Source organism: Panthera uncia (genome assembly GCF_023721935.1).
Source record: "Panthera uncia isolate 11264 chromosome D3 unlocalized genomic scaffold, Puncia_PCG_1.0 HiC_scaffold_8, whole genome shotgun sequence".
In the NCBI taxonomy this organism is placed as follows: domain Eukaryota; kingdom Metazoa; phylum Chordata; class Mammalia; order Carnivora; family Felidae; genus Panthera; species Panthera uncia.
In genome coordinates, this window is record NW_026057586.1 from 2,547,041 (window position 1) to 2,572,792 (window position 25,752).

Here is a 25,752-nt window from a genome sequence, read left to right on the forward strand (position 1 = left end):
AAAAAAAAAAAAAAAAAAAAAAAAAAAAAAAAAAAAAAAAAGTAAGCCACGGGCGCTCTCCTTTTGGGGCGGGGGGCGGGGGGCAGTCGGGCCGTAGCAGGCGGGGGCGGGCCTTACCGGTGTAGCTGTGCGCCCGCTTCATGTGCAGCTTCATGTTGCTCTTCTGGGTGAAGCCCATGACGCAGTAGTCACACTTGTAGGGCCTCTCGCCCGTGTGCTTCTTCATGTGCACCTGCAGCGCGCTCTTCTGGTTGAAGGCCTTCTCGCAGAGCGTGCAGTGGAACGGCCGCTCCCCTGGGGGGACGCACACACGTGAGCGCCCTCCTGGACGCTGCGCACACGGGAGCGCCCCCCGCGCCGCCGCGCCCGAGGGCACACACGGGGAAAGCGTCCTGAGCAGCCTCCACAGAGTGCTAGGGCGAATGTACCCCACAGCGACACCCAAAATAAAGGCTGAATCAAAAGCTACTGCAACTCCCAGAAGCATCTGGAAATAAAAGGAGAGCGCCCGTGGCTTACACAAAATGTTGCTGATACACCTTAGGCAGTAAGGCAAGAAAACATTAAGTAGGCGAGAACATCAAAGCCACTTAATTAAAAGGCTGATTTATCTAGTATTTTCTCAAATGCCATTTTAGCTGCTTTTGAGTTAATGCACAAGCTGAACACTGAAGGCAAAGCTTCCATGTCGGCCTCCCGCGGCCAGCCCGTCTGGCAGTGGGCTCATCTCCAGTGCCCCCTCCGGCCGGCAGCCCTGCCCCTCGCCGTCCCTGCCTCTGCCCCACACGCCGGGCCACCGCCAAGCCCCCAGGGCACGACCCCTTCCTCTGGGCCTACAAGGTTCTTTCCCGTGGACTCTGCACGGCTGCCTCCTGGTCAGGGGTCTGTCCCTCTCCCGGCCCGGCCTTCCTGGACCACGTGTCAGCAGGAAGCACCGCGCGGTGGCTCAGAGATCACCTGCCCTGCATGCTCCCAGGATGTCACGCTAAGTCCGTCCCTGCTACCCAGCGGCCGAGACACAGGAGGTCTCAACCACGGCTCACCGGTGCCAGGCAGAGCCGTGAAAGGGCTCCGATGCTGTCCTGCCGTAATCCCTGGGACTCTGCACGCGAGGACGTCGTACCTGTGACGGTGCTCCCTCACACACAGGGAACGGTATCACAGACGTCATTACAGCCACCGGTGAGGGGACTCGGGGGACCCAGAGGGGGATCGTCCCTGTGGGCCCACACACACCCTGCCGGAGCAGAGGCGGCCGCAGGGACCGGAGGCTGCACGGGGCTCTCCGCTGGTTTGCAGACGGATCGCCCGCGGGACGGGGGGCGGTCCCGGTCAGCGGCACGCAGCGCACGGGGCGACGTGCCAGCAGCGGGCTCTCCACGCCTCCGTGCGCACCCGGCTCGTTGGCAAAGCCCCTTAGCGCCTAAATACACGAGCAGGTAGGGCATCGCTGCTTTTCACTCCCACGCTGCCGAGTGCCGGCCTGTGCGGACCACCGGGGACGTCCCCGAGGACGCCAGAGCCCGGGGCCGGGAGGGGCGCGGACGGGGTCGGCCAGGGGCACTGGAGGGCGCAGAGGCCTCGTGGGGGGCGGGGTCCGGGCTGACACCTGAAGAGGAGTCAGAGGAGGCCGGGCGGAGGGAGACCTGGAGGCCAGCACAGGTCGCGCACAGCAATGCCAGTCACGGGACAGCAGGCGCAGCTGCAGGTCCTCAGAGGGCACGAGACGGCCACGTCCGCCTGCCCCCCAGGATCTCCACCCGGCCGGCGCGGAGGCAGACCAGGCCTCGGCGGAGCAGGGAAGGCGCTGAGGCAGAGGCCGCCGGGCCGGGTCAGGGCGGGTGGCGCGTCACGGGGCGGGAGAGGCAGGGACAGACCCGAGCAGGCTCAGGTGGGGACAGGACGTCCGCACAGAGAAGCCTGAGGATGCAGGGGAAGGGAAGGAAGGGCCCCCGAATGCGGGCCCAGCTCCGGAGGACGCAGCAGCCGGCGCCTCCCGCGTCGTGAGTTCTGTGGTCGCCCAGGAGACCACAAACTCCGTGGCCTGCGGAAGCCAGCGTGCCAAGTGAGCGACGGCAGCGTGCAGGCCCAGCTCCACAGGGCACGTGTGGCGCGATCCCCTCTCGTCGGCGGAGCCCCGGTTACCTGTGTGGATGCGGCTGTGCCGCTCCAGCTGGCTGGGCTTGGCGAACGCCTTCTCACAGGTGTCACACTTGAACACTCTGGGCTTCTGGGAGCTGAGGGAAGGGCCGGCTTGGTGCGTCTGCATGTGCTCCTGTTAACGACCACACAAGACACCTGAGGTCACGCCGGGACCACAGACCTGTGACAGGAAAGGCAACACGGCCACGGGATCACGGCCGAGGCACGGCCCACCCGGGGCCCCGCCCCGCGGGTAGGACACAGCAGGCCGACCCCGCCGCCCTCAGGCACCAGCTGTGAGGCTCTCCAGGGCCTCTGTCCTCCCTCGTTGCCCGTGACCTTGACGGTTTTTAGGAGCACCGCTCAGCTATTCTGTAGGATGTTCGTCAGCTGAGAACCATCTGAAATGTTTCCCGTGACGGGACCGTGGCTCTGGGCTTAGGGGGTAAGGAGGTGTCTCGGTCCCAGACTATCAGGGGCGCACAGGCTGCTCCGTGACCGTGGACAAGCTGCAGCACGTGGCTGACGTCTCACCTGTCAGCCCCTCCCAGGCACACTTAACTCTGCTTTTCGCGCATCCTCGTGCGCCCCGGGGAAGAAGGAAGGAGGAGGGGACGCCACGAGGGCGGTGTCCAGATTGCTTGGGTTTGTCTCCTCTTCCTGGCCATTAACTTCTCCAAGCACATTTACGCCCGCGAGGACTCGCGGGGATTTATCGTGCGCCGTGGGTTATAACCCAACGCTACCTCATACCTTTTCTTGCTGCAACTGTTCCAGCTCTGGCCGCCGGGAGCTCTTCCAGAGGGTTCCCGGGTGCCTTCGACACATTTGTTACCCTTTTCTTTCCACCGGTGAGATTCAGGACTTCCACCGAATCGCGTCGGTCACCCTCGGAGGGGGTGGCGGTGCTGGGGGACGGCGGCCGGGCCGCAGGGGAGCCTACCTTGAGGTGAGTGGCGCGCTTGAAGGCCTTCCTGCACACGGGACACACGTGGATGCGCTCCCGGCCGTGCACCTCCTTGCTGTGCTGCAGCAGCATGGCGGCCGACGCGAAGCCGCGGCCACACTCCACGCACTGGTGCAGCCGGGCCTCCTTCTCGGGCGGCCCGCCCTGGGCCAGGCTGGCAGAGACGTCAGTGACCTGCGGCGGGGCCGGAAACCCCGGGCGTTACTCCACGGCTGCGGCTCGCAGCAGAGCGACAGAGGCACCCTCCGACACAGGCACACCCAGCCCCGAGCGTCGTCTGTCACCCTAGGGGGGCCGGCGGGGACCCAGGCATCCTATCTGACCGGCCCGCTCTCGCACTCGGGGCAGAGTTTAGAGAAGGGAACGGGGTTCCGCACACGTGACCTCCCAGGTGCAAATTTGGCTCCCACCTGACGTCCCGGCTGCTCTGGAGAGAGCTTCTCCACCCTGTCCCCGGCTTCCTCATCTGGTCAACCGTAACTATCAGGGCTGGCGACGGTTCGATGAGGTAACCCATGAAAGGTCCTGAGAATAACGCCTGGCTTACAGCACGTACTCAGGAAATGCTACTCGTGATGGTAGTTTTAGCAGAGACAAGTATAAAGGACACTGCCCCCACAATGCTGCTGCCTTGGCTGAAGATCTTTTCAGCAAAGTGCAATATAAACAATACTTAGTAGAAGGGGTTTTTAGCTTTTGATTGGATGAGAGCATTTTCTCCAAACTTTAACCACAACGAATTAGGTTTTCAAATCATGTTAATGGGATGCTATTAGCACCCGGAGAATAAATAAAGGCAGAGGAGTTTACTACTCACTTTTATAAAAAAGACTTTGGTTTTGCAGGTGAAAACTTATATAGAACAATTTAGTGGAAGAAAATCAGAAATAGTTATAAAGGTAATTGATGGGATTTTCAACATTTTTGTTCTAGTTTATCAAGTACTTTTTCATAATACTGTAATATACAGAAGTGGATAAAATTTAAACACCTAACAAGAAAAGATTTCTACAAGGTGCTCTAATATTATTAATCTGTGCTGTAATAAAGAAAAAAAGAATGGAATGAAAAAACAAAATAGAAAACATGAGAGGCACAAAGCTGATGCAGTTGTGTCACATGCCATAAATAGGTGTCACTTTGTGGTGTCTGTTAGGGGTACACGTTTCTACATGTGACGGTGTGTGCAAAGCAAAGAAACAAGGACACACTGTGTATTCAGATCAGCGCATAAAATATATTTGTTGTGAGTCAAAAAAAAGTCTGAAAACCCCTGGAATAAATCAGACTCAAAGCGCCTGCGTGGCTCAGTCGGTTGAGCGTCCGACTTCGGCTCAGGTCATGATCTCGCAGTTTGAGTTCGAGCCCTGCATCGGGCTCTGTGCCGACAACTCGGAGCCTGGAGCCTGTTTCAGATTCTGTGTCTCCCTCTCTCTGCCCCTCCCCTGCTCGTGCTCTGTCTCTCTCTCTCTCTCTCAAAAATAAATAAACATTAAAAAAAATTAAAACAAAAACAAAAACAAACCACATGATTAAAGCAAATGATGCAAAAAGTGCAGTCCCTAAAACAGACCCTGGGAGCTAATGGCGCTGACGTGCCTCCATTCCTCCGCCGGTCCTTCCCAGTAGCTATGGTAACTGGACGCCATCACAAGACATGAAGACTCGAGGCGGCGCCCTATCGCTGGGACCACAAGTGAAAGATCAGATGGGGAGCCTCCCCAGGCCGTCCTCCACGGGCAGCACAGCCCGAGAGCCCCGGAGACAAATGGGCTACCATGACCCCCACTGACATGCAGCTGCATGAGGCTGACCGTGTCTCAATTCTTCATCACAAAGGAGTCCTTGGGGGGCGCCTGAGTGGCTCACTTAAGCATCTGACTTCGGCTCGGGTCATGATCTCATGGTTTTACAAGTTCAAGCCCCACGTGGGGCTCTGTGCTGACAGCTCAGACCTGGAGCCTGCTTCACAATCTGTGTCTCTCTCTCCATCTGCCCCTCCCCCACTCGTGCTCTCTTTGAAAAATTAAAAAAAAAAAAAAAAAAAAAAAAAAAAAGGAGTCCTCATCCCATTGAAAGGCCAATGAGAAATTTTCTTGAAAACTTACTTGCTAAAATTGCATAAAATGTAATGCTGCTTACAGTCAGTATTTATTATCTGTACTTTAACTTTGAAAAGTTTTAAGGAAAGAGTTTTTAGATTCTTGTATATTTAGAACTATCATTCACTAAATCTTAGACCCTGAAAACATGCATTTTAAGTACAAAACTGGTCAAATGACAAATAGGTCATGCAGACACACATAGGTGTGATGCATGAAAAAGTATAACCAGACTTAAAACAATCAGCAAAGGCTTGACAAGAAAACCTATGAAAAGAACTAAACGCAGGTAAACGGCCGAGTGAAATCGGATCGGTTGGCCAGAGGAATAAATTTACAACCAGACTCACGAGTTGTTTCTACATGACCCTGCAATACGGAAAGCCCACCCAACAAGCAACATATCACCGCCTGGACGAGACCAGTGTGCTCCGCTCACCACTGGCTGCCCCGCAGCGCCCACTCCTCATCCCTGCTCGGGTGCAGACGGCCCCCCCAGAGGGACCAGCCCCTTCCCGGTCCGTGTGCGTCAGCACCTGGGGCTGAGTGTGACGTACCTGGTAGGCGATGTCTTCGCCAGCAGCGGAGGAGGGCTGGGGGGTGTGGCTCACTAAGATGACCTGTGGGGAGCCCGCTCCCCCTTGGCCGGAGAGCGAGGGATCCGTGAGTAAGGCTGGGAACTGCTGACCCTGCTGGAGACAGACTGTGTCAGAGGCCGTACCGTTATCGAACCCAGGAAGAATTTAAAAGATCGCTTCGGGAGCCGTTACTGTGGAAAATGAGCTGGCAGGCCCTCGGAAACAACCACAGAATCAGCAGGTGACCGGGCAGCTCCGTCCCAGGTATCTGCCCCAGGGAAACAAAGACGCTTATGTACGAACATTCACGGCAACCAAGAAGGGGTTGTAAACCGAGGTGTATCTACGCTTTTTTCAGCCACGAGAAGGGTGAGCCGTGGAAACAGAAGACGCTGAGTGAGGGGGGCCGGTGCAGACCCACTCATGTGACGCGTCCCAAACAGGTGCGTCCACAGAAGGGGAGAGCGCCTGGTGCTTGTCAGGGGCGGGGGAGACGGCGAGAGGTGGGCAGGGGTGACACGGGGGTGACTGCGAGCTGCTCACGGTGCCACATTTCTGAGGTGATGATATGTTCCCGAACTAGATGTGATCATGTGTGTGCAACTCTGTAAACATACTAAAGACCGGTAGGTTGTATACTTTAAGTTGAACAAGTGAACACTACAGCACACACGTTATATCTCAACAAAGTTGTAAATATATATATATATATATCATAAGCACTCGTGCTTAAAAACACACATTTGGGGGGTGCCTGGTGGCTCAGTTGGTTAAGCATCTGACTCTTGGTTTCAGCTCAGGTCATGATCTCGCGGTTCACGGGTTCAAGCCCCACATGGGGCTCTGTGCTGACAGCTCAGAGCCTGGAACCTGCTTCGGATTCTGTGTCTCCCTCTCTCTCTGCTCCTCCCCTGCTCATTCTCTCTCTCAAAATCAACTTTAAAAAAAAAACCCAAAACACCACACATTCCATTTTGCTGTGGCCCACCAGCTCCTTTGAGCCTTCCCCTGCTCCAGCACACCTCCCACTGCGCCCGGCGGGCCGACCACACACGCCAGCGCGGGAGCCACGCAAACGTCGCACACACACAGCACGGGCTGCCGAATCGGCACAGACTCCAACACGGCCGACCCGCGATCAGAACGTGTGCGCGAAACACAAGGATTCAAGAGCCAACACCCACGCACGAAGGGGCCAGGAGTCTCCAAGAGAACTTGGGTCGTAAAGAACGTGGCCCGTGTCACAGGTCCCCCACGGCTGAAGACAAGGGCTGTTCTTGTGTCTTTGGGACACTGCGCGAGCTGTGCTCCAATGGGGCAGAGACTTGAGCAGGGGTGGGCGGTGGAAAATGGACTGAGAAGGCAGTGAAGGAATTTTAGGTCCACTTCTTGTGGAAAGACACTTCCCAAGGCACGCAGGGAAACAGAGGCAATGGGGCAGAACATAAATTTACAAGGACATCGTCATAGATTCTAGACAAAAGGAGCGTCTTAAATTGATTTGGATTCTCTGCTTTCTGCAGGCACCTTTACAAAAAAACCAAAATGATATTTTAGGTGTCTCCATATATCAAATTTTTTTACACGGACGTATTTTGAAAAGTTCCGATCTACATCCACAGAGATTCCCGCTCGCTATCCCCCTCTGGTGGGGAAGACGCTTCGATACGGCTCCCTTCAAGTACTGGTGACTCCCGCACCGTCCGTGGTGCCTTGTCTGCGGCCGGCTCTGCCTGCCCTCTCGCCAAACCACCCGATTTGGGGGAATGGCATCGATCAAAATTCGTCAATTCCCATTTCGTAATTTTACCCGTCAAAGACAAATGCAACTGCTGGCCAGAAATTCTGATTCACCTGAGAACCAGCGTTGGCTCGGTAAATCCATATACTCTCAAAGAAAGCTAAGGCCTCTGCAATACTCAGCTCCTATAGGGTTTTCGAGGAGAAATCGCAGCTCCTTTTGTTCCAAAGTGACAAAATTACAGAAGCGAGGGACAGATGAGCAGTTGTCAGGGGAAGGGGATGCAGGAAATCAAACGTGAGGGACCTCGTGGGCTGGAACTTGTGGGATGGGAGGTCCTGTGATACTACACCGGCAGCTTCACAAGATACTACCACTGGGTGCGCCGGCTCCCCCGTATGTTTCTTAAAACTGACGACGAGTCGGTAATTATCTCAAAAAGTTTAATGAAAAGAACCCCAAACACACGTAACTTACTAGCTTATCGTTGGTGGTTCAACTGCTAATATTAAGTCTTCCTAACGTATACACCCTGATTTAAAAATCAAGCATTCAGGAGCACCTGGGTGGCTCAGTCGATCAAGCGTCCAATGTCAGCTCAGGTCACAATTTCGCAGCTTCTGAGTTCGAGCCCCATGTCGGGCTCTGTGCTAACAGCTCGGAGCCTGGAGCCTCTTCGGATTCTGTGGGTGTGTGTGTCTCTCTCTGCCCTTTCCCTGCTCCTGCTCTCTCTCGCACACGCTCAAAAATAAATGAATGTTAAAAATTTTTTTAATATATAAAAATCAAGCATCTAGTAAAATAAATGCTCAACCATCAGCCACACTCATGAATGCAGTGACCTGAATCTGCTAAAATGACGCCATCTGAAAGTCATTTCTTTTCGCTTCGCAGTATTACTTACAGTGTATTTTTTTGCTATATTTGGCTCGCACTGTGTTGGAAGTTACAGGAATTCTCGCTCTCAAGCACACGTGGGTTTTGCAAGCACCTGAACGCTGCTGGGCCGAGGGCTGCAGGAGAGTCACGGGGAGGGAGGGGACCACTACCAGACTCCAGCCCCACCCACTACTACTGAATCAACCCTGCAGGACGAGAGCCAAGGATTCTCACGTGCAAACAAGTCTGGGAAATACTGCTGCAAAATTACCAAGAGTTGCCACACTGATGGGTGAGACTTGGTACGACGGCAAATCTGACTCCCTGTCAGGTCCCTCTAAGTCAACCTAATTTAATATTCCCATGTGCTAATCTCACCAGGAATGTATCGTAGCAGCTCATGGCCTCAATTCCCTGTAGAACTCTTAATGAACTACAGTAAACCCTGCGCCTCAACGAAAATGCCACGAGAGTTAGAACAAGCCAAGACCAGGACGGGACACGTACAGGAAGGAAGCAGAGGAGCTGGAATTAGCAGCCCGGGCTAAAACAAGTCCCGTTACTTCAGAACCGGCTGCTTTTCACATCGAGAGTCTCCAATCAGACTTGTCAGTGTCCGCTTCACCCCACTGTCAAATTCTGACTTCTTATTAAGACCCGGAAAACCACATTTACATGTCTAACCACTAAGTTTCCTATGTTTGGTACCGGGCCAGTTATCTGTACTAATAGAGTTAATAAAAGCCAAACGAACAAACAAGAAACCAAAACCCACAAGAATTCATATAAAATAGAATTCCCATCAAGAATCAGTTACTTCTTTTTGTTTTCAGAATGCTGAAGAATCACTCTGCTTTCTTGAACAGAGTTTTAAACATATGCTTGCATTTATTTCCTTATAAAACTGTCACACTTAGGGGCGCCTGGGTGGCTCAGTCGGTTAAGCGTCCGACTTCGGCTCAGGTCATGATCTTGCAATTCATGGGTTCCAACCCCGCATCGGACTCTGTGCTGACAGCTCAGAGCCTGGAGCCTGCTTTGGATTCTGTGTCTCCCTCTCTCTGCTCCTCCCCTGTTCATGCTCTGTCTCTCTCTCTCTCTCTCTCTCAAAAATAAACACGAAAAAAAATTTTTTAAAACAAACAAAAAAAACTGTCACACTTAGCCACCTAGCGACGACACACCCTGGGCCTGATCCCCACCCCCACCAACAACAGTCCAACATTTGGAAAGAAAACCTAACTTCAGGTTTGCAGTTGAAAGAGCAATCTTCATAACCCACCAATTTTTCTTTTAATACTTCCCCTAGCGGAGTAACTACAAAGTCACTTCTTAATCCAAGTGTGTGTCACATCACTGTATTCTAACTTTGGCTTCAACACATTATATTTTTCAATAAACTAATTCTTTTCTGTCTCAGAATGATCATTTACCCCACAAAATATTCTTCTCTAGTTGGGCTAGTTTCAAGTTTTAAATTACGATTAATCGTGGTCTTACATAAATGTGTTCGTCCCAAACATTCTGCTACGACAGACTCAACTTCGACCCTTGGCTAAAAACTATTTAACGATACGATGTAAGTAAACTACTTAAGACCACCTCTTTTTGTTTTGAGAACCATTTTCTTTTGTGGACTTTATAAACAGATACAGAAAAATAGAAAAATGACACTCAAAAAAGTGTATTACTTTTTAAATATACTGCCTCTTTAAATTGTAATTCACGTGTTTACAATCTCGTGTCCTTCCCGTGCCTTTAGGGGGACCCTGATCTTCCACGTGCTGTGTGCCTTTCACCTGCAGACAGCAGCTCCTTCTCACTGCTCTCACTTATTTCCTCACTGAATTCAAGCAGCACATGTTGTGAATAGTCTTAAGGGACTAATATTAAGCCATTCAGCTTTTGCGTCTTAGTGACTCTCGCCTGTATGCAACACTTACTGCTAGAACGATTAATTTCTCACAAATACCTTTGATTTCCAGGTCACATTTTTATAGTCATAATCAATCCTGATAATTTACATATTTATAGACACTTCCATAGATGTTCACTGACCTCTTGACAATGATGGTTTTATTTGTACAACAATTCATTACACTTAGAAAAATTACACTCCTAAAGCTAAGACAGGTTTGCTCTGTTTTTCTTTTCAAATTTTCAGTTTTAAATCATTGTGAATCCAAGTTTGGCAGCTGACAGGAAAGATTCAAATAAAACCACAGAATTTCTCTTGGAGATCAGTAATACTATTGTTGCAGAAAACAAAGCGGTCTAATTTAACCAACAGAAAATAAACCCATAATCAGAAAAGCAAATGGTTCCCTGGCTCTTTCTGATCAAACCTTACCCCACCCCACAAAAGTTATTCAAAGGCACTGAATTTCATTAAAATCTGTACCTTGAATAGTTTTTACCTTACGCTACTTCTGGAACTACGTGGCTAGAAGTGCACACGGGGACACGGCCCGGGGGCTGGAGAGAAATGCAACACGACGGCAGTCACGTCGCCGAGGCCGAGCGCCGGCCACAGCCGGTCAAGGGCAAGGCGGCACCATGCGTAGGTCAGGCTTTGAATGGCGACCACGATACAAGGTCCTGTTTACAGCTACCACCGTGTGAATATAAAATCGGCAGCTTAGCAGCAAGTCAAAGGTGGAGCAAATAAACTAAGGCCCTTTATGGCATCGTGGACCTGGACCGGCAGTCTGTTCTTCGCAGAGTTAAGTGCATAAAAGGTACTTTCTGCGCAGCCTCCTTCCCTACCCGCCCGCCCCGGATCACGGATGACCCGAACCCAGCCCTGTGACGGACGCGCTAGAATCAGGGTAGGAAATAACAACACACAGCGATTCACCAGAAAACAATCAGGCTCCCTGCATCCTGCATCTAGAAAGAAAACACAGCACATGGACCTCTTAAGACGGCTACCCCCTGCCCCATATATGTATGTATGTAGGTTCCACGCCCAACACAGGGCTTGACCTCACAACCCCGAGATCGAGTCTGATGCTCTACCGACTGAGCCACCCAGGCGCCCCCCCCACAACAGATGCTAATTTTCAGGCGCCCCCCCCCCCAACACAATGCTAATTTTCGGTATTCAGAAGGGTGACTGTGTCATGAAAACAGGTGCTGAGTAACACGTGAGAACACGTAACTGTCACACGATGTGAGCAAGGACTGGCTGCACAGAACTCAGCAGGTGCCCCCCCCCCCCCCCCGCCACCGCACAGCGCCCACCACACGCTTTTCCACAGAAGGCCACTCGGTGAGGATGAGGTTCACGGACGCTGGCTTCCAAGTGGCCCTCCCAGGGGGGCGCCCGGGCAGCGTCGCCACCGCGTGTGTGTCACCCCGGGGGCCCCGACAGGGCCACTGGCCAGCAGCCCGCGAGCACTTCGCAAGCGCGACGGCCTGTGTTCATACAGCCGGAAACTGGCTCAGCACTGGCCAGGGGGCGAGGCGGGAAACGTCCCTCTTTTACAAATGGAAAGAACTAGAACCTAGAAGAGGGAAGTCAGTTTGCAGAGTCAAAACAGCCAGCGTGCGCCTGGCATGACGGGTCCGGGACACTGTCGCCCTGGAGGCCCGGTAAGTACCCTTCCGCACAGGGCCACCGGGGGGCGGAGCGATGGTGCTGCCCGAACGCGCTCTGCGTCCTAGGGGGTTCGGAGCCAGGGGGTCAGAGGGAAACTAGGTTCTCCTTAATTACCTTCGTTCTACCGTATCGTGGCTTTTCCAACTAAACCGAGACGTGCTGCGGTGTCCCAGCTCAACGCACTATTCAAAACGCACACCTGCAATCCAGCACGGCCACCTGCTGACTCATCGAAGGACACAGTGAGAGCGTGAGATCCCTCCACCACCTGTGGGGCCCCTGAGGGCCACAGAACGCCCCTCAACAAACTCCTAGAGCTACATGCTGCGGAGCCACTCGAAAACTGCGTATTCCTGAAATCACTGACGGGGAAGATACTCACCGAGCAGTAGCGGGCGAGAGGTTCCCACCACGCCACGTACACACGAACTCATTTCTGTAGAAACGTTAACGTGTGAAGGTTTACAAGGATATATATACTAACACAGCAATCCTAGTTCCGTTTGGGCAGTGGATTTTTTTTTTCTTTTTTGAGACGGGGGAAGAGAGAGACACGGAGAGAGATAGCGTGAGCGCCTGCGAGCAGAGGAGGGGCAGAGGGAGAGGGAGAGAATGGCAAGCGGGCTCCACCCAAAGCACACAGCCCGACTTGGGGCTTGACTCTATGACCCTGGATCGTGACCGGAGCAGAAATCAAGAATCAGACGCCCATCCGACTGAGCCTCCCAGGCACCCCTGGGGAGGAGGATTTTTTGAAAACAGTTTTCTGTATTATCGGAATGTTCTTGTTCTCTCCTTTGTGCATTGAACATACTACTTGTATTTTCATCAGGAAAAAAAAAAACAATTTTGAAACAGACGATCAGAATACACACTTAGGAAAGAATAAACTAAAGGGTAGTCTCCATGAAGGAAAGGCCGTGCTCTACCTGAGAAGCAATGTTGAGTGTGACCGTGTCCAGTCCTCCAGAGAGCAAGCCCTGAGTATCGGCCAGAGTCAGCGTGACGCTGGCATCTCCCCCCGCCCCTGATGAAGACATGACCAGGTTCTGAGTAGATATGGCCGACGGAGACATGGGTGTCGTCGAAGGCAGGCTTCCAGTTGTAGCATTAAGTTCTGCAAAACAGAAGAATGAACACATCAGTGGCGGAGCTAGATAAGCCCGGTTCCACTGGGACAGGAAGAGCGGCTTTCATAGAGGAACTGTGTCTGTCATCGTCAGCGTCTACATCGCCCCCGCTTTTGAAATTGCATCAAGATAATCAGAGAATCTTTTGTTCCCATTTCATGGCAAGGCTTCTATAGTTCCTAAATATCTTTATATACATAAATACACTCTGCTTAAGTATAACGTAGAGAAAAAACAAAACAGGACGAGAAGAGTAAAAATATGACCCTACAGTCCTAGTCACTACCGCTAAGGCAGAAGGAAACTGCCAAGAATTTCCAGGACACCGTCCCCGTCGAGGACCAGAGAGCAGCCTGAAGGCACCGAATGTGACCCCCTGAGCACCGATCGGCTCCAAAGCTCACGTGACCATCTCTGCTGAGGCCTCCCCTCCACTTCCTTTAGGTCTGCTTCGTCTGAAATGAACCTCATGCGCCCTATAAACATTAATTTATCCTTCGTGATATCTTACTCTTCTTTGGAAAAGACAACAAGACTTTTTGACACTTTCCCCCTGTAGCCAATGAGAAGAGAAAGGAAGGTATCTGGGACAGAATCAGGCAAAGGAGGGCCTTTTCTTCTACGAAACAGAAACTCATGCACCCGACTGGCAAATGAGAGGGCTGAGCACGGGGTGTCAAGGGCCTGCGGTCCGCACCGACAAAAACACGCTTGTGAGGTTTCACTGGTAAGCATAGCACACATGCACATGCGTGTACACACACACACACACACACACACGCACAAATCTCACGATCTAGGCTTCCATTCATCTAACAAACATGACTTATCATCCACGGTGTCAGCCGCTGGGCTCGGTGCTACAGATACACCAAGATGGTAACTGCAGCAGAGTTGAAAACACTATTTCCTCATTAGGTGTGAAAACAAAACAAAAAGAGACTCCTGAGGATCCTTGGCAGTGACTTGGGTCACATCGGTCCAGAGCCTCTGCTCTGATCAGGGGCCAACAGGGAAGCTAGGTTACTTACTTGTAACTGGAGTCCTCCAAATACAATGCCTCCATAGATCCACACTCTTGGAGTCCCACACTGTGCTGCACAGACCTGGAACCTTCAAAAGCAGTATAACCATTAGGAGGCTAGGAGTCTCTGCTCTGCACAGCCACCGGGGCTCCAAAGACAACCTCGCCGGACCCCTCCCACCTTGCCGGGCATCTGCGCAGAGCGGACTGCTAAGACACGCTAGGACCGGAGGAGTGTGGATTTGTGGAGGGTGTATGTTCTAAGCACTCCAGTTACCAGCACGACGGTCAAGCTCGTGTTCTAACCTCACCTCCACGCACCCTTACTCTCGCAGACCAGCATGATTTTAACAGGAGTGGGCAAAGATTAAAAAGAAGGATCCTGTAAAACGTGGCAGTGACCAGACGGGTGAACCGATGTCGGTCAAAATCACTAAGGAGAAGACGGGGGCCGGGCTGTCAAAGCGCCGGGCGGAGAGAGGCGTGCCGGCACCAGGCTCGCCAGGATTAGATCTACGAGAAGCAAAGCCAAGAGCCGCTCCTCGGATGGCCAAGACTTGGTCAAACCTCACCCGAAGTAAAGGAATTCCTGAAGTAAAGGAACGAGACCTCTTCTCCCCTCCCACCAGTAGCGTCTTTCTCTCTGACGATTATTAACGTAGGGAGAGGGTCCAGGGCTGTGCAGCACAAGAAACGCAACGAGAAAACAGAAGCCTGTGTGTCGTTTCGCTGAAGCGAATCCTGACACACGGGCCAGTGGAGACACTAACCTCACACAACGCCTGGAGCTCACGTCTCTGTCCAAGTGTGGGGTGCACTTCACGTGCGTGCTTCGCTCAAGACATTTCCCACAAAGAGGATATCAGCTCAAGTACAATTTCAATCCTCAAAATGGTCCAAAAACAGGTGATGTGAGTAGGAAAAAATGGAATTTTCTTCAGCATGAAATTAAGTAACTAAATCACATTTGTTCAATATATAGTTCTAAATTACGGGAAAAGATTTATTTAAAGCTCAGAAACCACAGTTTTAACTCAAATACTCTCAACATGGAAACTGAGACTGAATACTGGAGCAAAGGCTGCGAAGTCTTACTTTCAGTTTTCATTCACCGGCTCTGAAGCACAAACGTTCGGGCTGTACCACAGACGGCTAGGTCCTACTTCGGCATAGGATTCTAACTCCAAAAACGGGAACGTCTAAAGGATTAACAAATCTCTTACGGTCCTCAAACCCAACACTGTATTCAATCTTTGTTGGGATAAGGTTTCATAGCTTCTAAGAAAACTTAATTACGATTTGGGAAAGTTTCATAAGTAGTTTAAAGGATGCGAGATCAGTTTTTTCTTGAGATAAACAAAGATGTGGCAAGAAAGGGTGGGGGGGGGTCACGGGAACAGGGAAACACACAGTCCAGCCATTCGTTTCCAAGGAGAAAGTGGGGAGAATGTCCTCCTTAATTATAAAATGTACCCAACAAATGGGGAATGGGAAATAAGTAATTGATTACACTTAAATCTAGAAGACACCAAGGCTAAAATAACCTTACAAAGGAAGGAAAGAATTCCTTTTCTTCACTGAAAGCAGAACCCAATTTATTCATCAAAATTATCTTAACAGTGGACGAGGGTAAGAACAAAAAGATGATTCCCGTTTGAGATCAATTCCTTAAAAAGTTGTGCTAAATCTCAAGCCTCTGAAAGGGTACTTGCGTCACATCTGACCGTTTTCTGACACAAGCACGTGTGTCCGATGCTGTCGCGGACGCCCGTGGAGCCAGTGAAATGGCCTTCGGCCCCGTGTCAGACACCCGAGCACAAGCTCGTGTTTCTGTCTCGCATGTGAAACGCTGACTGCAGTACTTTGATTCCCGTATAGCCCCCTGGAACGTAACACACTTCTTTTCAACGCTTCGGTTAGGATGCACGCCGTCCCGGGGGGCTGGGGAGCCTCAGCCCATCTTGTGAGCAAGATGGAAAGAACTACAAGTGAGAACAGTCACGGGCATGCCAGCCTGCTCTGGTCTAAAGGACTGGCTGGCAACAGAAGTTTTGTAAAATCACTGAGGGTTTTAGAAGAGGCATGTCTAAGTCATGTGTCCAAGTCATTTTGGTCTCAACTCTTGCACGGTGTGGCCTGAAGCCTGGTCTGGGAGTGACTCTGACGCTCAGGAAAACGCCGCCCTATCAAGAAGCAATGTCCCGCCCTGTACTGTACTGACGGGTCAGCTCCCGCATTATCACCGGTACCAGTGGATACGCAAACCTCTCAAAATAGCTGCCAGCTATCAAGGCCTGAGTAGTTCAGCGTGTGGAAGAATTTCTTCCTGTATCTGGAATCGTTCAAAGATGGCAAAGGTACACGAGAACATAATACAACTGACCTGGTCGTATAAACTCGATCCTGGGTTTATGACACCTGCTATTACATCACTAAACAAACGTGTTCACGTTATGAGCTCAACTTTTATTTCACTAAATTCCTTGGAAAATAAATTTGAATAAGGCACCAAATTAAGCTCAAGTGACATCAAAAAGAAAGTATTCTCAGCTGGCTCTAAAACAGTAAGTCCAAAGGGAAAAATAATTAAATCATGGAAAAGGGCTCGTTTGTTGTTTTCAAAGAAACGCTAGTGTATAACACCCAAGACCCTTACGCACAACTGGCTGTGATCGGCTCTACTGCACGAGGGACCCTCCCCTGCACGCAAGGCTCTACGGTTCTGTGCGGGGGCGATCCCAAGGGAAAACACTTCCTGTCTAACCAGACGACAGTGTTGTAATGAAGTATACTGGTGGCCAAAACAGGGCCCTCAGGCCATCCGCTTCTCCATCCTGATCGGAACATCTCCCATTTTCAATTATCTGCTGCACCAGCAAACACCCAGGATCCCCAGAGCAGCACAAGAAAACCACTCCATGTAAACTGAAACACCTGAAACCACTGGTCTTTCCAACCATTTGCCCAGGATTCAAAAAGATGTTAAGCAGAGCTTCCAGGGAGACACGAGATTTCACGGCCCCAGGGGAGCGGGCTGAGAGAGCTCACATGGCTAGCATTCCAGAACAGAGTCCGCACCGGAGCCGGACAGCCACTCGCTCCGGCCCACGAGACACAAGGATCAGATACAGAGGGGACATCACGGGCCAGAAATCCAGACTCCGGATCTGCCGACACGGGATTCAGACAAAGTTCTTAACCACTCAGGCCTCATTTCATGCTTCAGCAAACGACAAGGGTGGACAGACGCCCCCACACTCCCAGCCCCACTCTCACAGAAGCCCTGTCCCAACCAGGTCAAATCCCCCAGGACCGATGACCTATTTTCCTTTATACATCGTTACCGCCACAAGTTTACAATGATTTACGGATTCCTCAGTAAGTGCCTGTGTCCTATCAGTTCCTAGGATCCTAAGTGCAAAGGCGCTACGTCTGCCTTGCTCAGTATTCTATTCCCAGATTGAGTACAATTCTTATCACACAGTACACATTATACAGTCTGTTAGTGAAGAAATGAATTACCGGATAAGAAAGCATCTCAAATAAGCATGAAAAAGAAAAAAAGCCTAGCTGCGCCTCCAAATATATGTAAAAATTAAATTTTTCCTCTCAAAAAATGATATAGAGAGTTGGAAAATAAGAAGGCTAAGAAATTAACAAGATCTCTACAAGAGGAGATAAACCAGACAGGCATGTCATTGGAAACCGTTGACCATTACTTGTGAAGCTGTCATTTATGTTACTGGAGCTCATTTAAGTTTTTATAGAACTCTACACTTGAAAAGCTTAGCAAGAGGCTATTTTAAAACTGCTTTCTCCTAACGGCGGTGGGTGACAGGAGACTTAGGCTGCAGGGCGTGGAGGAACGGGCTGGGTTCCCGCACGGGGAACAGGGCACGGTTCTGTGACGAGCCCTCCACGTGCTAACTCGCACGACTCCATCGCGCCTCATGTGTCGGAACAGGACCGTTCCCCTGCCCTCCCTGGTAAGCAGAATTTCAGCTCGGCTGCTAACCCCGCACGCACGGGTAAGGCCAGGGAGTATAGAATCACGTGACACGTGACAGCACAGATGACACGGGGGTCCTGCTCCCGCCCGCCGGCCGGGGGCACAGCCCTATGGCCACGCCGTGGCACACTGTGTCCGTGGCTCAGCCAGCAGCCGCGTGCACACCTGAAGAGCTCAGTGGTACACTCCACGAGAGCAGCTGATCACTGCCCCGGTTAGGGTGGCACCTGGACACTGATCATTGACTGCAGGTGCTGACAATCTTATGCTTCCGTTTAGGTCACTATTTCCGTAAGAATTGTGCTGAATGAGGTCTCGACCTAAATGGAAATTAATACTGTGGTATCTGAAAATAACATGTTAACTTACATACTGGCACGTGTGCTAAGCACATAATAACATCTTATTAAAATGAAAGCTATTTCACTTTTAATAATATTCCTAGAAAAACTGAAAAGACCAGCAATACATTTTCCCTAAATGACAGTATTTGTTCCCATTTTTTAAGCTGTTAAGTATTTTTAAGTGCTTCCTAAGAGTTCTATTTTAACTCCGTATTTAGGCACTTAAAATTACACACTTTGTTGACTAAAACTTAAACTGACTTGAAAATACTTCCAAATGTGATAGACTGGCAGGTGTGGCTAGGTATGTTTGTAAAAGCAGGTGACCCTAGAGCCCCCGTACCCAGCAGCCACCGAGCGGGCTTGCGCGGCGGGGACACTCGGCACTAGGGCGGGCGAGGGGAGGGACCTGTGCCACCCGCCTTCCAGGAAGCGCTGGCCTTCGCCTCCAGACCCGCCCGCGGATGCCAGCTTCGATAGCCACAGGAGTCACATAAGCGTAAGCAAACTGCATGGAAAACAGACGAACAGAGAAGGGGAACGGCTGCTGACGGAATCTTTGGAAAGACTGGACGTGAACGAGTTACTTTAAAAACATCTGCTGCCAAGTTAGGCAAACGCAAGACTAAACCGGAGGGGGAAAGCGTCAAAAGACAAAGGAGTGCTGCACTGCCACCGTGCTGTGTAAGTATCGACATCGTCACGCTTCGGTAAAGACACAGGAACACGAAATGAAGCCGAGTGCTGTGGGCATGAGCACGGGCAAAAGGAAAAACGCAAACTCCTATCAGAAGAGCAGACCCGTCTTCAAAGGATCTGTGGATGAAGGTTATCACTTTCTTGATTCCCTGCCTGACATAACTTTTCACTGAAAACTGGACCAAACCGTCAGAGAAGAGGACCTTATTGTAGAGGCACGAGACAAGTTGGGGAGCCCGGGGGCTATCCTTGCCTTGTACCCCATATTTTTTTCTCAACTGACTTCTGAATTGCTAAGAGTCTACAAAGCTTAATCAAAGTTTTGCTTTCTAGCACCGACAAGCATTTATAATTATACACATTAATGGAAAAAATAACTGAAAATCTCTACAGAGACCGCAAACTGTTTTCCTATAGACTTTTCCGAACGGAAAAGGAATAAGGAAACGCTGACTTGTGACTTGACAATTCTCATGATGCGTAACAATGAGAATTGAGAATTAGAAGCCTCCGGCCCAAAGTTTGGGCAAACCTCCTCTCATCAACTGATTTAAAGATTTCTCCTAGGGTAAACCTTTTAAGCTAACTTTTAAACAATTAAATTCACTTCCTTATTCTGAATATGCCAATAAGCAAAGTATCTACATGATCAATGATAGGAAAATACAGGAGAAACAGAAGCACAACCCATAAACTAAATAACACACTTTCTAAAGTATAAGCCAGAATCTTGGATTATGTGTCTTTTGTACAGGATTCGCACAATGCCTCATACACGGAGGGCACACCAAAAAGTTAATTTGATCAACAAAGGTTTCTCAACGTAAAAAACATTAAAATTCAGATGCATATAACAAAAGTAGGAAGGTTACTGAATTCTATAAAACTGAAAGTTAATTTCCACTGCCTAAGAGCGTCTAAAATCACTCACGTCGCTCAAAATCAAAACTCTAAGAAAAGCTCCTCAAGTTTCTCACACGTGTTAAAAGGAAAAGATGCTCCCTAAGAAAGCAAGCTTTCTTCAGTTTTCTTCTAAGTAAATTTTCTTCCTTTTGCAATAGTAATCTCTGCAGGAATCTCCCTGAAGCGCGAGTGCGTTACCTGGTCCGCCCTCCACCCTCCCCGGTGTTTAAGGGAAAACACTCCCCTTCTGCCATCACACCCTCTCTCCAGGGGCAGCGTTCGCCTCCCAGCGAAATGTTTTTCTCATTTGTAACAACAGCCTCATAAGGTTGCTATGAGGCTTGAATGAATTAATATTAAATGAGTTCATATTTGTAAAAGTCACTAGAATAGCGCCTGGCACATAGTAAGGGTCATACAAAGTGCTGCTAAATTTGAAAATGACTCTTTATGACCACAAAGGGCTCACAGCTAAGAGTCACGTGGGCAGCGCACCACTGTAAAACGTGTTCCAGGCTGACCTAGGCCACACACAACACAGATGGAGGGAAGTCTGGTCGTGGATGTGACAGCCCGGAGACACAGAACGCCTGCTCTCGGCTGACACACAGGATCAATTTGCCAACTTCGAGTGACCTCCACTGCCAAAGGCCATCATCTTCCCGTTTCTCCACTCTTCGGTGCTCTACCCCACATTTAACGCTGTTCCACACGGTCTGTGCAGAGTCCTGGGAAGTCAGGAGGCGCCCAGAGCGTCCTCGCGCTCAGGTTGTGCCGACCACAGTCCTCTAGTTTCACGTAGCAGGAAACCGGCACATGAAGCCACGGCTTCCTGCTGTCTGCTAACCAGAGCGAGGTGGCCAAACAGTGGTCTCAGAGCGGACGTGAGGAACTCTCACTTTTAACTTCTGGTTAGATCTCAACTGTGACGGTCTTTCGCTAAGCCTGAATTTCCCACACGTGTTACCAACACTTCCGGAGCACCGGCTATGTGCAAAATTCGGTGTTGCCGAAAACACACATACATACGACTAAGACACACTTCAACTGTGGGGGGAGGACGTTTAAGACGTTAAGTGACTAACCAGAGATGGTCAGGGTGATTTCCTGCGGGGACCCGGAGGACGACGCGGCAGCGGGCCCGGCAGCCTGCGCCAACACCTGGCTCAGACTCGAGTTGTTAATGGTCAGGGTGATCTCGTGGGGGCCGCTGGAGGTGGATACCAGGCCTTGTGACGTCACCACCTGAGAGAGGTCTTGAGTCCCTGGTCGTCGTGACAAAACAAAACAAAGCTGGGCTTAAAAGAATAGTAATTTTCTTTCATATATGTTATTTTAATGTTATTTTAATCGTATATGTTAATATTTTAATAAAACTGTTATTTCAAAAGAAGATTCAGAAGAAAACATCAACCACGTGTAGAATTCCCTCATCCGGAAAGACAAGACGCCTTAGAAACAGGAAGGCAACAGGACCGCGGGAATTACGTGCAGGCAGAAAGGGATGTGCGTAGACTGAATGCACATCACTTAGCAGAGGAAAAGTGCGCGTGTGCTGGGGACACTCCACGTGTTCGCTGAGCTTGGTAAGGAGAGGAAAGGGGAGCCATGGAGCCCTAAATGCAAATGCGTGACCACAAGCAAGGAGCTGGACCCCCCTGCTGCCACTTACCGCTGCTGGTGGTCATCACGGGGTCCTGCTCAGACAGCGGGCCGATGGTCAGACTGGCAGACGTCACCGTGGGCTGTAAGGACAGGCCTGAGATGGGCTGGATGACGACACTGGCTGGGACCGTGCTGTCCTGTGTCTGCAAGGTGCTGTTTTGGGAGGCCAGGCCGGGCTCCCCCGGCAGCTGCTGACTGAGCAAGTTGCCCTGCTGTAGCGTCTGCTGCAAAATACTTGGGTCAATCTGAAAGGCAAAACAGGTACCTGTGACGGGCAGTGCACGCTCACGTGTGATCGTGTAACAAGGTACCTGTGACGGGAAGCGCGCTCACGTGCGATTTTGACCAATTAAAGCCCGGAAAACCTCTGAAGCGGCGTACCTGTAACGTGATGTTGTTAATGCTGGAGGCATCGATTCCAGAGATCTGGACGTTTGGCCCGACTAAGTTAGCAGCCAGCTGTAACTGTATGCCCTCCAGGCTGGTCAAGCTCCCGTCCGTCAAAGACACTGTCCAGTCACCACCAGCTGCAGAGGAAGAGAACCGGAATGACTGCATATCTGAAAGGCTTCTTAGAAAGCAAAACAGAACAAAAACCCCTCATTTCTGTATGGGAATTTTTGTGTACACGGTCTTATTCGTACATCAACGTGATGGATGTAGTTAACGCATACTAATATCGCCACCAGACACACGCGTGATCTAATTCACCCAACACCAGGCATCCTCTGAAATAGGTGATGTTGCGCATTTTAAGCACACGAGCCCACTAGGCTCAAAGAGACTACGCCGACTGGCCCAAGGTCTAAAACAACAACTCACGGCTGTGTGGTATCTTTAATGGCCCCACGGGTCACATCCACAGGCTGCTGACACTCACTCTGTGACTCGTAAGTGCACGACAAGCCCGAATGGCTGAAAGTTCCTATTTTTCAAGCACTGGGTGACCCACGTGACCCGAGAGCGATTATTTAAAGAACTCTAGGACAGCACACACGATGTCGGACGGGAGTCACCGGTCACGTGTGTCACTGTCACGTCTGTGGGTGCAGAGCAAGAGGCGCACGTAAACCCAGAAAAAGCAGCTCAGAGCACCGTGGAGTGTTCAGAAGCAGATGCTGTGGCGGGACGAACAGGGACGGGAGGGTGACTCGTCTCAAGAGTGAAATGTACGTTTTCCCACCTGCCTCACACGGGCAGACCTCAAGGGAGAGAAGCGCACGTCGTGGACGGAGGGCCCCCCCTCCCGGCACACCAGCGCCGCCCGGGCCCGGCGCTCACCCGACACGGAGGCAGGGAGGATGGCCTGGCCCACCAGCCCCTGCGGAAGCACGTTCTGCTCGAACTGCCCCGTCAGGACAGAGTTGTTCATGACGAACACGCTGGGGTCGGCGGCTGACGGGCTGAGCAGGTTTAAGGGCTGCAGCGCCTCGGACGGGCTTCGGGCCACGGGCTTCCTGGCTTTCTTCGGGTCGGGTTTATAATGAAACTGCATGTGCGTCTTCCTCCGCCCGGACGTGCGGAAGCGCAGCTCACAGTGCGGACACTTGAAGGGCTTCGCTCCCGTGTGCAAGCGCATGTGCACCTTCAGGCTCCCCTTTGTGGAAAAGGCGTTGCTGCACACGTGACAGCTGAAGAGCTTCTGACCTGCGGAAAGGTCAAGGGTCAGCGGGGCCCACGACGCGCCACACCCACGCGCAAGCGGCAGGCACGGGGCGGGGGGGGGGGGGGGGGGGGGGGCAGGTACGTCAAGGAGGACCCTGTTCTGCGGGTGCTGGTGCAGAGACCTCGCGGTGAGCACCGCCACAGCCTGCGTCCACGACCCCACAGCACTTGGGCGTCTGCCCCGCCTCTCACCGAGCCTCGACAGGACCCGGGGTGGGGTCACTAAGCGGCTCAGCCCCGTGTCGCTGTCACTCGCCCCTCGGTTTACAAAGGGCACCTGTACGTGTCAGCACACGTCTATCTTCTTTCTGCAGGGGGGCCCCCGGGACACCTGCGCAGGTGGGGAGTGGCCACAGGTGTGGATCACATGCTCAGCTCCTGGGACTCTGAGCCAAGGGCATGACGAAGGCCGGGAGGTGGGGCCGAGGGCCCGGTCACCCGCCTACCCTGCCCCGGAGAGGCTCTGGGGGGACAAAAGCATCCCGGTTTTCTGTTTCTCTCTATTTGTCCCAGAAACAATACTGACTTCTATTTAACCGGGCAGGCACGCTGGGACCCACCACAGGCCTAGGGAGGCCAGCTATCCAGCCCTGCTCGGGGCCCTCAGAGGTCACCCAGGGAGCCCGGAGTGCAGGAGGAGGCCTGAAAGGTATCTCTCACAGAGACTTTTCTTTCTGGGCCTCAGGCACAGGGGCCAACACAGAATCCCCGCGTGCGAGCCATCGTGAACACCACTGGCACTAGCTGGGTGAGAGGCCCCTTCTGGTCCTGGCGGCTCACAGCGTCACACGAGAAGGACAAAAACACAGCACCCGATGAACCAGTGGAAACACTGCCCACAGCAGGGGCGCACGCTAAGTTCCTGTATCTATCTATTAAATTCCAAACACTAACCCATCAGAAAAGAATCATAAGACTTTACATAAACATGTGAAGTTCCTGTATCTATCTATTAAATTCCAAACACTAACCCATCAGAAAAGAATCATAAGACTTTACATAAACATGTGAAATTCCCTTGTACGTTTTTGGTCAATTCTGCTGAGAACCAAAAATTAAGAATATAAATGAGTTTCACGATCATAATCCTATGAATCACATGAACAACTCTCCCATTTACTGAGAGTTCACCACAGTTCCCGCGACAGCCAGAGGCTCCGAGAAATGGCCCAGAAGTGAGCACAGACGTCAAATCTGCGCGGGGTGTGCAGGCCTGCCCTTTAACCACTGGGCACCCTGTGCAGGGCAAGCAGCAAAGCCTCACTGTATTTTAACGAGCACCATTAACCTTCAGTTCCTCAAATGAGATGAAGAAAAATATGGCCATTGGGAATCGTACATTAATGTTTTTCCTTTATAAGATTTCCCCCCACCTGAAAATAATTATTAGCTGGTTACTACAATCAGCTTGGCTAAATCCCCAGTTCTTGTAAAACCTCAACAAACCAAAGGTCTCTGGCCTAAATGAGACTAAGAAATAATTTTCTTAACAAAGGTATTCAAGGCGCAGTAAGAACACTGACAGTGGGCAGCTCGGCATTGGAGACCGGGCTCCTTTTCCTCCGTGTTTTCTGGATCTTTCTCCCAAGTCAGAAATCAAAACTCCTTTTATACCCATTTCTTCATGGTTCCTGACTTCTAAGCTTCCTATGATCTTGAAAGGTAGACGGGGACAAATACAAAATGCCATCGTGGTGCCTAGGGGGCTCAGTCAGTTAGCAGCCAACTCTCGGTTTCAGCTCAGGTTGTGATCTCAAAAGACATTAGTTCGAGCCTGCTTGGGATTCTCTGTCTCCGTCTCTCTCTGTCCCTCCCCTGCTCATTCTGTCTCTCTCAAAATAAATGAATGAACATTTGAAATTCTCTACAAAGCGCCATCATAAGGCACCGACGTGGAGCACAGGCGCCCGCTCGTACCTGTGTGCGTCTTCACGTGGCAGTCTAGGGTCGATTTAACAGTAAAGCTCTTCCCACATTCATCACATTTATATGGCTTTTCTCCAGTGTGGATTCGCACGTGCCTAACCAGAAAGCATTTACAATTAAGTGTTTTTATTTTTAATTTTATACACATTTACAAGCAATCTCATGATTTTAAATTCGTAACTATACCTGTAAGTAAAAAATATGTGTTAGTATGGGCTGAATAAACTCAGCCAAATAAAACCTTTGATCTCCATCTACACAAAAACAGCAGAAACAAACTCAGAAGCAAACAAAAACATCTGCAAGATGGACGAACACAGGGCTAACTTTTCTTAAACCAAAGAGTTGTTATAAATCAGCAATAAGACCAGAAACAC

The 25,752-nt window shown here is 50.9% G+C and overlaps 1 protein-coding gene across 1 annotated transcript in view; it reads right to left on the bottom strand.

Moving 5' to 3' along the window:
- Positions 1-25,752, bottom strand: part of ZNF236 (zinc finger protein 236) — a 116,243-nt gene that overhangs the window by 13,070 nt on the left and 77,421 nt on the right. The window contains 10 exon segments of the mRNA XM_049619288.1: positions 118-294; positions 2,146-2,275; positions 3,086-3,283; positions 5,769-5,900; positions 12,940-13,127; positions 21,205-21,384; positions 21,792-22,029; positions 22,166-22,311; positions 23,066-23,431; positions 25,367-25,470. Of these exon segments, the coding sequence (XP_049475245.1) occupies positions 118-294; positions 2,146-2,275; positions 3,086-3,283; positions 5,769-5,900; positions 12,940-13,127; positions 21,205-21,384; positions 21,792-22,029; positions 22,166-22,311; positions 23,066-23,431; positions 25,367-25,470 (1,859 nt within the window).